The 15,461-nt window shown below is 30.5% G+C and overlaps 1 protein-coding gene and 1 long non-coding RNA gene across 3 annotated transcripts; one reads left to right on the forward strand and one right to left on the reverse strand.

Annotated features, from left to right (window-relative positions):
• Nucleotides 227-13,385, reverse strand: LOC109356646 (probable LRR receptor-like serine/threonine-protein kinase At1g05700). 2 transcript variants are annotated; one of them, XM_019600075.1, is made up of 14 exons: nt 13,375-13,385; nt 4,799-4,893; nt 4,074-4,605; nt 3,049-3,527; nt 2,808-2,946; nt 2,669-2,740; nt 2,503-2,574; nt 2,333-2,413; nt 1,879-2,060; nt 1,561-1,787; nt 1,350-1,476; nt 1,202-1,270; nt 926-1,115; nt 227-778 (listed from the first exon to the last, which is right to left on the reverse strand). In XM_019600075.1, exons 2-14 carry the CDS (start codon nt 4,881-4,883, stop codon nt 364-366), a joined length of 2,670 nt encoding a protein of 889 aa, XP_019455620.1. In that variant the 5' UTR covers nt 4,884-4,893; nt 13,375-13,385; the 3' UTR covers nt 227-363. The 2 variants fall into 2 exon arrangements, with proteins under 2 accessions (XP_019455620.1, XP_019455619.1); XM_019600074.1 differs by having other exon boundaries at nt 1,561-1,799.
• LOC109356651 lies at nt 4,150-9,263 on the forward strand. Its single transcript, XR_002108767.1, has 3 exons — nt 4,150-4,259; nt 7,701-7,703; nt 9,238-9,263. It is a non-coding gene; the product is annotated as an uncharacterized LOC109356651 (long non-coding RNA).

The following is a 15,461-nucleotide window of genomic DNA, read 5'->3' on the forward strand; positions in this document are numbered from 1 at the left end:
GATATTTCACTTTCATGCATATAGGATACAATGTTTCATCTCATTACCCAGGCAGAGGCAGAGGCTGAGACAATGAGAAAACTCAATTATAAATTGAGGATGAAGAAAATGTTTAAGCCTCTTACATCTTAATCATGAGTTTTAACTGGCATACAACTTATAGGTTCTGTTAACAGATATCTACTTGAATTGGTTCACTTCAAAAGCAAAAGAAGCAAAACATATTTTGACTTGTTTATTCATGAAATAGTAGAATTGCTTGATAGAAAACATCAGTGGAACATGGCTAGACTATAATAAACACACCAACAACAAACAAATCAAAACACATCATAGTATCTTATCTTTAGCATCAGGAATGTACTATCTAGCTGAGGGACCAAAATCAATAGTCAGATTCAAGGGAACCAACTCAGTTGAATATTGGTTTTCAGTGTCGCGGTCGGTTCTTTTTCGAGCTAACTCTGCAGTAAAACATTCCTTTAACTCGGTCACCACTTTGCTCATGTTTGGCCTTTTGGAAGATTTGGACAAACAAGCCATTGCTATTTCAACAGCTTTCCAGACAGAGTTAGTATCAAAATCTCCTTCCAGTTTTGAGTCAACAATGTTTTCGATATCTCCATTAGAAATCATGGGGCTAACCCACTGACTTATGTGAATCTTATAATCATCATGCATTTTTATAATTGCAGGTTGACCTGTGATTATCTCCAAAATAACAACTCCGAAGCCGTAAACATCACTTTTCTCTGTGAGCCTATTTGACATGGTGTAACTGCATGGCAGATCATACAGTTAAATTCATTCCTCAGTACAATTTTAGTTGGATTTAGATCAACATGAACAAATGAGATTATCTCTGCAACATATAGAATGTTGTTCCAATGGAAATGGTAGTAAACCATGTAATTAAGGCACTTACTCAGGATCCATGTAACCATGAGTTCCAGCAACAACAGTGGACAAATGCGTCTCCCCATCGGTAGAAAAGCTTTTGGATAGGCCAAAATCAGCCACTTTTGCTTGCAAGTTTTCATTTAACAAAATATTTGTACATTTCACATCTCTATGGATTATAGGTGGCTTACAACCATTATGCAGATATTCCAATCCTGTCATCCGATTTTGACCATGAATAAATCGACCCAACGAATCAAATATGGAAGGAGAAATTTGCATATCTAGTTGTCTCACTAACCTTGTGCTGCATCTATGGCTATTCTCAGTCTATCTTCCCATGTCAACAACTTTGCCTTGATATTTTTTCCTGTATAATCAAATCTGAGTATTTCCAAAAGCACTTAGTATAAGTTGATTGAATCTTATTGAAAAGTTTATGAACATACCTGAAAGATGTTCATCAAGGTTCCCATTTGCCATATATTCATAGATGAGTCCTATATTGCCCTCTTCGTTACAATATCCGACAAGAGAAGTCAGATTTCTGTGATGAACTATCATGAGAAGTTTAACCTGAAATTCAAGGCCACTTTTATGTCATGGTAAATAATAGTTTTGGTTGAGATCAATAACTTCTATGCAAAATTGACCACTTACCTCAGCTAGAAATTGCTGATATCCTCGTACCGATGATTGGGAAAGCATCTTAACAGCTACTTCAATGCCATCAAGAAAGCCATGGTAAACTGGTCCAAATCCACCTCTACCAAGAACTCTATCAAAATTGTTGGTGATCTTAACAAGATCCTCATATGAGTACTCTCTTTGCTTTGATTTTAATTGTGATCCGTTTAGAGTGTTGGCCTCCACATGATTGTTCATAGCTGATAATTTCACTTGTTTACAAATTACAATGAAATAAGAATGTGTGTGATTAACCAAAATCGAAGGGTCGTAAGTGGCGTTAGCACTTACCTCGTGATTTTCTCTTTATGATAGTTACAGATGCAATTACTAAGAGGACTAAAAATCCAGCAACTGATGCTACTAATGGAATAACTATATTCATTTTCTTTTTCTTCGTGATCTGATTATCTGTCTGTTGGTTCGCTTGGTTGCATGAAGTAGATGCACACAGATTCGGATTTTCCCCCACGCTAACATTGTTCAGATGAAAATAATGTCAAATCACGAATGGAACAAGAGAAAAGTGATATCAATAGCTTTGGTTGGAACTTCTTGTTTTCGAGTTTCTTAGAAAATGTTTCGGCAAAGAAAGAAGCAGTAATGAAACTTGCACCATTTCTAAAATGCATTATAGTTCCATGCTGCATGCATATATCAGAAACATATTAACAGTCAAAACAATATATACCTGTAGAATAGAGAAGTTTACATAACATTCATCTTAAATAAGTAATATGCATACCTCAATGATAGTGAACCTTTCTTTGTTCTATCAACAAGCCCAGTTGGAACTGAACCTGTAAGCTTGTTATTCCCCAAGTTTCTGCCAAAAACAGGAAACAAAATATAACACTTTTTTTCTCTTTTATAACCAAGAAAAAAGCTTTTTGCACTAATAAGGGATTAACTCACAATTCTTTCAGTGATTGCATTTGTGTCAGAAAATCCGGTATTGCCCCGCTTAATCTATTGTTTGATAAATCCCTGAAAGAAGCAATCAAACATGCACTATTACAATTATGAATTTTCAAGAACACGAAAAGGAAATACTAACTGAATATTTCCATCATTTACTCACAAGTACTGCAGCATAGTGAGATTGGAGATGTAAGATGGTATTTGCCCGGTCATTCCAGTCGAAGACAAATCTCTGGTAGAGTTCATGGTTAGAGTTTCTGAATTTATGAATATTTTATGTTTCGGAATATCAAACTTACAAGTATGTGATTCTTGGGGGTTTATCACCATCAAAACTACATTTTAGGCCCTTCCACATGTATGCGACAGGGGCGCACGGATCTCCTTGCCAATTTCTATCCACTCCATAAGTGTTCTTGATGTTTGTGATTGCATCAACTAGTATTTTTAGATCCAAGAAGAGCCTCAAAACAAATTATAGAAAGTTTAAATTTACATAAGGTACTAACAAGCATATTGTACTTTAGATAAAGAGCATACCATCATCTTGTTCAGTTTCTGGTTGTGAGAGATCTTTTACTATATAAATCTCAATGGCATTGATGATAGGTGGAAGGGTTGAAGTTTCTGTCTTAGAAAGTGAAAGTTGATACTCTGTGACTCCAGACAAAGTTAATGGACTATATATGGTACTTACATTTTGGTATGAAGGTACCATAGATCCATACCAATACTTATCATTTAGGGTGATATTGAATGATCTAGTTTCATCTGGTTGCAGCGTTTGAACCTCATTGAAGTGCACGTAGAGTTTGAATTGTATATTCTCATTATTTGCATGCCAGGATAAAGTTAAAGGAGCACTAGGATTTATTGGTGTAGCAGCAGTGCTCATCACAATTGCTGGTGGTTCATATACACTCTGAGTCAAATCGTTATTGCTAAGTGAAGTGCTTACTTGTGTCCATAGGTTCAAGCCAAAGGGCATCCATATACGGTCGTAAACATCATCACTATACCTATAATGAAATTTGGCAAATAATGTAAGCCGTGCATGAAGTTGCAAATAGCGAAGTTGTCCCAATGTTGTTCTAAATAGATGTTCAAGAAATTATTAAAACTGTCAACATAATGCACGAGACTCTCACCTAGTGAGATATGGGGAGGGCAGATGTACGCAGCCTTACCCCATAGATAGAGAGAGCCTGTTTTCATTATTTGATTGTGACATCTTGGAGGGGAAGGAAGGGAAAGAGAAGGTTTCGGAGCCATCTCACTAGAGTGTATTTCATGACTTTCAAGTCTTCCCTTTCCTTTTCTTCCTCCTTCAAAATTTAACTCACAAACAGACCCTAAGAGTGTGTTTGTGAGTTAAGTTTTGGAGGGGGAGCAAGGGAAAGAGAAGGCTTCAGAGCCATCTCACTTTCGTATTTTGTGGCTCTTAAGCTTCTCTTCCTCCCCTCTAAAAACCAACTCGGAAACAGACAGCAACAACCCTATTGTTATGTCAAGGGCTGAAGAAACTTTTGCATAATAATGTAAATGAGCTAATATAACTCACTGACCTATATATTGAGTCAGATGTGGAACCTAAATCATATCTCCTGTAGAGTGCCAAAGATCCTGATTCAGTGTCATAAATATCATTTTCCAAAGCCCTCAATTCTATAGATGAAATGAATGGTGTCCCTTGGTCTGTGTTAACCAAACAAATATGTATAAAATCTAGTGGTGGAGAGTGAATGATCTCAGTCCTTGAGATAAGTGTTGTAGATAATGGTACCTCCCATGGATTAGCTCCAATATAAAGATCAAATATTGGAGACTTACTTAGACCATCATAGTTTCCATAAATGAAATCGGCTCTGATCAAATATTTAGTACCACTTGTCACATTTATTCTGTAACAGTTTCTTTCTCCTTTAGGAAAACTCCTTACATACCATAGTTGCCTTTCATAAGTCTTTCTTTGTGAATATGATAAACTCACACTTTCACCACTGCTTATGAATTTATCATCTGATGTGTAATATATGCCTGTTGTATCATCAGTGTAGTTAGCATTTTCAGGGAGCCCACAATCTATGCTAATGAATCCTGACACATGGAAACAAAGAAAAAGTTAAGGCATACATACATATTTCGGTGGTTACATGATTCCCTCATTTAGCCCGGTTCGTCATGAACCACTTGGTATTGCATGCGAGTACAACGTAATATGTAACTATGACTTTTGAATGCATAATTAAGCAACTTCAAGAAACAAATTTTAAAAGTTTGATAACCAAACCTGGTAGATCTTGAGCTTGAATCATAACCACAATAGTAAGAAGCCAAAGTAGTACAAGAAGAAAATGTAGTAACATTTTGATCATTGTTTGATGTCTCCTATGTTACTTAGGGTGGCAAAGATGTTAGTGCCATATTATGATTTATAGTAACAAAGTCTCATTATGTAACTTACTCTATTATGTAATCAACTTTTGTGTTGGTATATTTTTTTTGTTTTTTTTCTTAATAAAATTAATAAGATATATTTATTGCCAAATTAAAAATACTTTATTACATGTACATTTTAGGGTTTAGTGTGAACATCATGTTCTTATCGTGTCAATGGGGGCATAAATAAAAAAATTCTATTTCAGAGAGACTAAAACCAAAACTCTCTATTTATGCTTGTAAATATAGGGTTCTGATAAATATTTTTAGAAAAATAATTTTTAAAATAAACTTAAACATGATTTTTATCCTTATAAATGTTGGTAGTTTTAATTTCATCCCTACATTTTATTTCATTTTCATTTTGGCCCATGTCGTTACGGTGATGATGTAGGTCACTCACATTAATTTTGACCCTACATTTTATTTTATCTTCATTTTGGTTCATATCCTTACAATATTGTTGATGGCCACTCACATTAATTTCGTCCCTACATTTTTTCCCTTTCTATATTGATGTTGGCCACAACATTAAGTTTGAATAAAAACATTAACATGTCCTTATAGAAGCCACGTCAGAATAAAATCAAAATTTTATATTTTCTTTTTTGGAACAATTAACGAAATATATTTTTAAAAAGTCATTATTATTTCTTCTTCTTCTAAGTCCCCTCATCTCATTATTCTGAAATTATTTACCCATAGTAGTGATAACATGTAGATTATGGTTGTAAATCTAAGTGTAGTTGACTCCCAAGAATATAGGGACACAATAGTCCTTGAGGTAGTTTTGGGTCTTCTTGAGGGATGATAGAGTCATTTTTTATTTTGAGGAAAGAAAATTTAAGACGAGAAAATAAGTAGAAAGTATAATGAATATTTAGTTGTTTGGTATGGCAGAAAATTGAAAGAAAATGAAGAAAAAAATATAATTATAATTAGAGAATAAAATATCTATAGTATAAGGAGATAGGCTCTCTCCTCCAACCACTAAAATCATGACATGTGTCATGTTTAATCATTTTCTATAAAAATGTTTATAAAGTTAAATAAAATTGCATGCATGTCATATTTTTATTGGCTGAAGAAGATAAATTATCTCCTGATATAATGAGATATTTATATTATTATAATTAATAATGAAAACCACGTCATGAAAGCACCAAAGTATGAGTCTTACAATATTATTGTATTAATTTACTTTTGTAAAGATGACAAAAATACTCGATCAATTGGAATTACACAAACTACCCCTAACTTTTCTACTCCTACACAAACCTCCTATAGTTTCATACTTTCATTATTTTAATGAGTCTTATATATTTGAATGTTTTAATATCCAATTACAAAAAGTTTGCTTTTAAATCGAGGTAAGTTTCAGTTTTGAAATTCCTTTAGACAATATTTTCTATGTACACTCCCTAACTTTCTTTTCTATTTTCGTTCTGGCTTACACGTCAAGTTTGGACAAACTTGTGAAAATAAGAAGTACTATTAGAAAAAAAAATCATAATTTAGAAGGACTATAAGTAAACTTATGTTTTTTAAAAAATTGGCTGATTGTTCTTTTTATGTGTCTTGTTTCTTCATGCTACCGGAACCATTGATTTCTTTAAGCCTATGTTTGATTATAATGAAAATAGAATGAAAGAAAAGGTGAGGAGAAAAAGTAGAAGAAATTCTTTTTCTCCCATCATTTGGTTGGAAAGAAAAAAAAGACAATGAGATCCACTAAATTTTTTTATTCTCATGTAATGAAAATGAATAGAAAAACTTTATTTTCTCTTAACTTAAAATTAATAAGTCTAAATTTTTTATTTTTCAACATTTCTCAATTCAATAATTTTCACTTTCTTTCATATCATATAATTAAGTTAACTTTCATTTCTTCAATTTACACCTACATTAAATTAGACTAATTATACTAAATCACATCCATTCATTTTTTTAAATCCAACAAAATATAGAGTTGAGTGAAAAAAGTAATGAGAGAGATTAAGATGAATATTAGATGACTTTTAAATCTTACCTCTATGATCCATTGGATTCAAAAAAAAAAAAAAATGAATAAGATTGAACATAACTAATATAACTTATTTGAGTGTAAACTAATTCCTCATATATAAATAAATAAGAGATGATGAACCATGCTAACCCTACCCTAGATGCAATCCTGATAGTCAAAGTAAACGGGGGTTGCAAAAATGTGTGTCTCTCTCTTTGTATTGCTCATATTCCATTGTCCTTGTGAGGGGCAGCCAAAGGCAATTTCTTTGTTCGTATTCCAATTTCTTTGTTCATAGTCGTTTCTACTCTTAATAGAAAGAAAGGTATGCAAAAACGACTAGTCTTTCACCATAGTCGTTTCCAAGGTCACATTCTAATTTTGGACCCACATCGAAAGAATTATTTTTTTACATAAAAGATTAGGGAATACCCTTAGTATTATTAAAATTATTGTCTTCCCCATATATAATTTATTAGTGCAATATCTATTTATTATTATTGTAAAAAATTATATACAATCATTATATCATCTACTATTTATTTAGGTTTTTTTTGAAAAGTCAATTATTATTAAATATAAATGATGTATGATGCAGAAACAATATATAAAAATTATAGACAATTAGTCATACATTTTTTACATCCTTTATTAAGTCACTCCATAGGTGAATAGTAATGATGAAATTTAATATCATTTATGTCTTACATTTTTAAAAGTGGATATTTGATTGGTTCTACCTAATAAGCAGGTATATATAGGATGACAATGGATGATAAGCAGGTATATGATTGGTTTTATACAATGTGATTACATTATCTACCATTCATACTTTATTATTATTGACTTTTAAAAAATATAAATAAATGATGAATGATATAATAATTTTAATCATCGTGCATAAATGTTATGCTCATAAAAAAATGAGTCAACTTTGTAGTCAACAAAATAATATTTAGAGGGTTATGTTAACCAACTACTAAAATTTAAATATATATTTATGGCCAAATCCATTTGAGGGAAGGTAGGAGGAAGTGTTTTTTTTGTACTACTAAAGAGTATCCTCTCACTCTTGTTAGATAAAAAACTAATCCATTTCAGGATGAATGGTTGTTCCTCACAACAAATGTCGTTTTTAGGAATCAAATCTTTGATTTTATACTACTAGACCACCATGTTGTTGGTAGGTAGGATAAGTGTGTATATATTAATAAAAGTATATTTATCGCCAACAAATGTCGCTTAAAGATATATTTATGGCCAAATAAAAATACTTAATTACATGTACAAAATATATACAAAAATTAGCAAAACATAAAAGTATAAATATATATATATATATGATGAATATTTTAGAAAATTATTGTCAAAAATAGCTTAAATACATTTTCTATCTTTATAAACACGTCAAGTATGAACATGATGTTCTTACCGTGTCAATGGGGACATAAATAAAAAAAATTCTATTTCAGAGAGACTAAAACCAAAACTCTCTATTTATGCTTGTAAATATAGTGTTCTGATAAATAGTTTTAGAAAAATAATTTTTAAAATAAACTTAAACATGATTTTTATCCTTATAAATGTTGGTAGTTTTAATTTTATCCTACATTTTATTTCATTTTTATTTTGGTCGATGTCCTTACAGCATTGATGTTAGCCACTCACATTAATTTTGTCCCGACATTTTATTTTATTTTCGTTTTGGTCCATGTCCTTACGGTATTGATGTAGGTCACTCACATTAATCTTTGACCCTACAATATTATCAACCATGTTAAACTTAATACGAGACCTCTTCTAATTTAATATTTGATTCAGATATCGCACTTTACTTTAAAGCTCATAGATGTCATATTATGGAGAGATAGTTTTTAAGACTTAATTGCATTTATACATATTTTAGATAGTAATGCTATTTCATTTTTCCATTATATTCATATATATACTAAAATCCATGATGAAATTAATTTGTTAAGGTTGTCGTGTAGTTTTTTAATGGTTGTGTTAAGGGATGTCATCAAAATTTTGTTTAAAGGAGCAAATTAAACTCTTTTAATTTTTATATGTATTTTAAGTAAATATCCTAAACTATTTTTTCCTTAAAACCCCTTAAATTATATCAGTTGGTGAAAATAGTCATTATATAAAGATATTATTAAATTACTAATGGAGTCAACAAGAAAACTGTTGTTAATAGACTCACAATAATATCGATCTAAGAATGCAAGTTAAACAATGTCAACCATAGAAAGAAATCACCATCAAAATACTAATTGATTAAGAATAAGTAAAGTTAACCATTAAAAATGATTAATGCTATAATATTGATATATAATAACAATCTAATTGCCGTCGAAGTTAATACAAATTGTATGAGTTAAAAGTTTATTAATTTAATAACGTCTTTGTGTAATGATCAATTTCACCAACAATTAAAATTTAAAGAGTAATTAAGGAAAAACAAATATAGTTCATTTATTAAGTATTATTTGTGTCATTGGTGAAATTCTGCAACTTTGAGGTGAATTATCTTGTGAGCTAAATCAAGTTGTTAAGAATTTGCAATTTTAACATATAATTTTCAGGAAATTTAACAACTATTGTAGGTTAACTTTAAAATTATTTTTCCTACACAATGCATAAAAACAAAGCCATAGAACAAGTATTTTTTTTATTGAAGGATGCATTATTGCAAAGACACTTTCACGTAGACCACCTTTCATCAAATGCATGACTACAAACCATCATTTTCATCAACTTGTAAAGCATGTGGTGAGTGGACATTGAGGCACCACCATGTTTTTGTTCATGTCTTGTACCAAAGTTTTCCAACTTTCTTTCTATAGGGTTGCTAAAGACATGTACCATAGTCATATCAAAGTAGATAATTGGCAAAAATAAAAAAAAGAGTCCAAATCTTTGAAATTAGAAATAAATGAGATTGAGAGAGGGTAATAACCATAAGAAAGAATATCTATGAAATTAGAAGCAAATGAGATTGAGTAGATTGTGAATAGGCATAACTTGTCACTGTCTAAGTGAGCATATTGTTGCAAAAATAATATATCCAAAAGCTCACACAAAGAAATGGAAGAGAATCATGTTTGTGTTAGACTTCAAATGTAGAAATGGAACTAGTAGATGAGAACCACGAGACACGAGAAGAGAGAAAAAATAGAATTCATGCATATGAGTCAAGAATTCCTGTAAACTCGTATATGGGAGTCACGAGTTCTTGTAAACTCGTACATGAGAGTCATGAGTTCCATAGAAAATACATCTTCTTGATAATTTTTATAAAAGTTTCACTACTTCTATAATTTTGCAATCAACTCACATTAGCTGGGTAAATTTTCGAAATTTCATTACTTTCTGATTCTCAAAATATCATAGCAAGATATTCTCCCTTTCTTCTTTCTTCTTCTTTTTCTTTCACCAAGAAGATTGAGTTTGTTTGCTTCTTCTTCCTTCATGGTTATGCCATTTCTCAGAATAGCTAAACAACAATTGTTATGAAAGGTTATACACATTTTCATTTATTTGACCTCTCTCACAAGTCTATGACTAAAAGAATGATTACTAATCTCATTCTTTTTTTAATTACCTCTAATTTAATCATCAATGAGTTTATGCCTATATAACATAATGAAGAGAGATATTTGAACTAATGTACATTTTTATTTAACGTTTTTAATTGTTATTTATAATTAATATGTTATTTTGAAACTTTGGAACAATTATGCATGTTTCTTTATATTTTTTATTACTCAATTAATTTTAGTTATAAATTATTCTTAAATATTTTTATCCTCCTAAATTTTATATTAAGATCCACCATTAATTGTGGTTGTAATATGACATCCTCACGAAGATTCCCTCAATAAATATTGTGATCAGAATGAAGTATAATTAAAGAGCTTTAGAACATAATTTTTAAGTAAGTTTATTGGAGGATATATGAAAAGTTGTTTGGTATATAATATTTCTTATAAAATTTCAATATATTTATTTTCAAAAAAAAAAAGACAAGGACTTGATTGTTAAAGTGTTACTATCGTTTGGTGCAAAGTTCTATACAATCAAACAATTGCTTAACAAGATGTTAATTAATACTTCAAACTAGTTCTGAATTGGTCTTGGAATGAAGAGATTATTGGAGTTGACTTGGATAAGTATTCAACGACTTGTTTGAAGAATCTTCAACTTTATTTCATTCTTCTATATGTCAGGAAAGAGCTGGATTATATGGTTGCAATCATTCATAAAATTCCAGCCTGTTTTCTATGTCCTTAGGTTACTTCTTCTTGGAAAATCATATATTACTTTACCATATAAAACATCCAAGATTTTTATTGATATCTTCATAAGCATAAGCATGGTTGGAAGACTAACTTTTATGTTGGACTTACAATTTTACAATGTAAATCCCTGAAATGTAAGTAAATTTTATTTGGGTAATCTAACATTTGGGAGTACGGTGTGTAATATACATTAAAAATTAAAATAATGAATTCTAATATATATAAAAAGATGAAAATATTAATCTCAAAATCACAAAATATATAACTAATCAAATAAATTTCACACTCCATAATTAATCTATACATACTTTATATTTTGAAATCGTTGAATAAATTAGTCATTGTCAATGTTGTAGAAGACTTTTCGCTCAATATAAGTCATTGGACAAATATTTATCAATGCACATCTCATTTGATTATGCAACATATTTTTCACAAACTTCCTATCTGAAAAGACTATTTCTATGGTTATTGTAGCAATTAACAGGTAAAATCATTGCAAACAGATTATACACTATGCCAAAGTTGTCGTTTAACAGTGCACATTTTAGATATATAACAATATTTTCTATGTGAGTGAAGTAGTAGATAGTCATGATTAACAACGCTTTTGTGGGCGCTATTGTATGTACCAACAAGCGTTGTTATATATTTCATGCATATAACAGTGCTGGCTAAAATATGCGCTATATTATTGTTCATAAATATTCTCAACAACACATATATATGATAATGTTACTTACAATGAGCATTGTTGTATTAATAATATACAATAGTGCTGTATATAATGTAAGTTATTGTATTAATTATATTCAACAGTGTTGCCTACAAGGAGCATTGTTGTATTGTATACATACAACAACACTTCCCACAAAGAGCAATGTATGTTGATTTGTATACATTAATATATGCACATACATTTATTACAACACAAACATTCTCAATAGCCACTAAGTCAGAATTCGCATTTAAGCTAAGTGCCGTTGATTTGAATATACTTAACAACACTTGCTTAAATAAGTGATGTTAAAGGTGACATATCAATAGCATTATTTACAATAAACGCTATTAAAAGTCACACATTTAACAATGTTTGTTTTAATGAGCGCCGTTAAAAGTCACATGTTCAAAAAACACATGTTTAGTTATTACTTAATATGTATTTATAAAATTATTTAATTTTATTTTGAAAGGTATAACTCGAGTAAATATTACACGAAAATAATCCAAATTGTTAACAGAAACTCATATGCTAGTTTTTCATATATAACACAACTTGTTCATATACATATACGAAAAATGCAATTTTTTATTACTTCAAAAAAATAAATTCTAAATCACCAACCAATATTATTAAAATAGAATATTAAGGTATGTGATTCGCTACAACAAAAACTCATATTTGGTAAGTAAATTATGTTATTTGTCATTCCATTATCAAAAGTTGAACATAATATGACAACTAATTTTTTTAAAGAATTTTGATATTTAACAACACTTTTTGAAGTAGGCGTGATTGATTTGAAGATTTGAATCTATTTAAGAGTGTTTGCTTAAATAAGTGTTGTTAAATGTGACATATCAACAACAATCATTACAATAAACACTATTAAAAATCATATATTCAAAAAGTGATTGTTTTAGTGAGCGCAAATCTTTACAAATTTAAAAACAAAGCCTCACACACAATAATATATTTATTATTCAGTTTTCTATTTTTCTTACTCTTCTTCTCCTTTAAGCAAGTTATTAGTTTTTAGTTCCTATTTTCGAGTACAAGGTGAATCATTATCTTATTTTACCTTATTTATTTTTCTTTGATTCACTCTTGTTGCTTGCATTTACATATATGTTAACTGCTTATTTTATAACATAGGAAATGTCAAGGTTGAAGCTATGTGGAATTATTGGTGATTTACCAAACTTGCAAGATCTGTATGTATTTCTTGCATTTGACTATTATATTTTTCATCCATATTTTCTATGTAAATTTTAATTTGATTTTATTATGTTGAATCTAGACTATGTATTTCTGTCTTCTTCTTTCTTGAGTTAAGGGAGAGAAGAAATTCGTTGATTTGTCCTTTGCATCTTCATCACATTTGTCCCTTTCATTACTACATATAATCTTTTGGGTTAATGATTTGAAACTAAAGGAGATCAGTTCATGCAATGATTTATGAATTGAGTTTTCTTAATGATGTTTATATTGTCAAATCTCTGGTAAATGTGATGGAATTGAACATTTTTTTTAAGCAACAGTGCCAAGGCACCAAACAAATATATTAAACCATGAAGAAGAACAACAAGAAAGAAATTAAGAAACAAATCTAAAGTTAGGAAGATTTAATCGATTCCTATTAACCTCCTCCAATATAAAACTAGGGGCATGATTCCACCAAACTATGTTTTGGATAGTTAAACCAAAATTAGCAAGTTGATCAGCACAAGTGTTCCCCTCCCTATAGATATGAGAAACTACCCAATTCAGTGATGAAAGGAGCTTTGTGCATTGATTCCACTTGCTTAAGAGCTTCCAAAGGGGATTGGCCTTGTCATAAAAGATGTCCACCACTATCATTGAGTCACACTCAAGCCAAATGTTATGCCAACCTTTTCCATGAGCAAATCTAACAACAAGCATGGCAGCAGTGAGTTCTACAAAAAGAGCACCATTGCAGCCATTAAAACAAGCAAAACAGGCCATAGTTTGTCCCTTATGATTTCTGAAGATGCCACCACCAGCTGAAGGGCCAGGGCTGCCTCTAGCAGCACCATCAGTATTGATTTTGACAGTTCCTTGCGCAGGGGGCAACCAAAGGACCTCTTTTATTCTAGAATTGGACATGTTTGTTACATGTTTGATATAATGTCTGGAAGAGATTATGTCTTATTTAAAAGTAGACATTTAAGACAACGTTTGCTTTAGTGAGCGTGATGAAATGTTTATTTTCTAAAGCCCTTCAAAAATGTTGTTGAATATAACCCTATATTCTACTTAGCTCACATAGACAATGCCCAATAAACGCTGTTGAATGACAATTTTAAGCATGATTGTTTTGCTATTCTGGCGTAGTGCTAGCACAATCATTCTCAACAGTACAAACACATTAATACATGTAAGAAGTTTGTATAATTTACATAAATACAGTATGAATTAATTACAAAAAAATGAATATCATGTCAATTATATTTTGGTAGAATACATAAAATTACAAACAAATAATATAAGTATAATATATGCAAATTACAAACAAACAAAATTATGCTCTAATTATACAAAGCCATGTATCTATTTTTTCCTTTTCTTTGATTGTTTTGGCTTGTAATATTATTGTTTAGAAGAACATATTGATTCATCCAAAGTCTCTCATCATGATCATCCCTTGTATATAAATCATCATCCATAATTGGTTCGTTCTCACGTAACTGTGATGTCCCAAAAAAAGGATAATCTTCAACATTAATATCTTCATATTCTTGGTCATCAATATTATTGACAACTATTTTATTAGTTAAAAGAACAATGAACCATTTCATATCAATTGAGTTACTAACATGGAACACTTGTTGAGTCTGTGATGCTAGAATAAATGACTCATCTTTATATCCTAGCCTATTAAGATCCACCTGCATGAATCCTAATTCATCAACTCGAAAGTCATTGTTATTATCAACTCACATACAACAACAACAACAAATCGGCACCCAAAACATTGTGTAATCCAATTCCCATATTCGTTCATTGGCGCCAAAGTATAACATATTCACATATATTGAGTTTATATCTTTTGCACTTGACATATGTAAAGTTCGAGCAACAAGAGTCACACCACTATTTTGAATTTTACTTTAATCATCTTGTTTCTTCGTATAAAACGTGAACCAATTAATTAGGTAACTAGTTAGGATAAGACATTAATACTTGAACCATTAGCTATCCATTTCAATCTTTCGGACACTGAATGTACATTTATATTCTACTTCTCAACAATGTGATTTTTTAGTCACTTTATGAAACACCGATTATGCTCGTTAGAAACAATTTTCATTCTTACTCGGGTTAGACTTCCTAAGCACCTCCTTGTGTCTTTCAACATATGATTCAACCTCATCGTCATTATGTAAAACATATAAGTGCGTTTGCTCCAATTCGGTTCTTGTTATAGTTAATATTTGATTCCCAATAATCTATTTGCCAAATG

This window comes from Lupinus angustifolius, chromosome LG09 (assembly GCF_001865875.1).
Source record: "Lupinus angustifolius cultivar Tanjil chromosome LG09, LupAngTanjil_v1.0, whole genome shotgun sequence".
NCBI classification, from domain to species: Eukaryota; Viridiplantae; Streptophyta; class Magnoliopsida; order Fabales; family Fabaceae; genus Lupinus; species Lupinus angustifolius.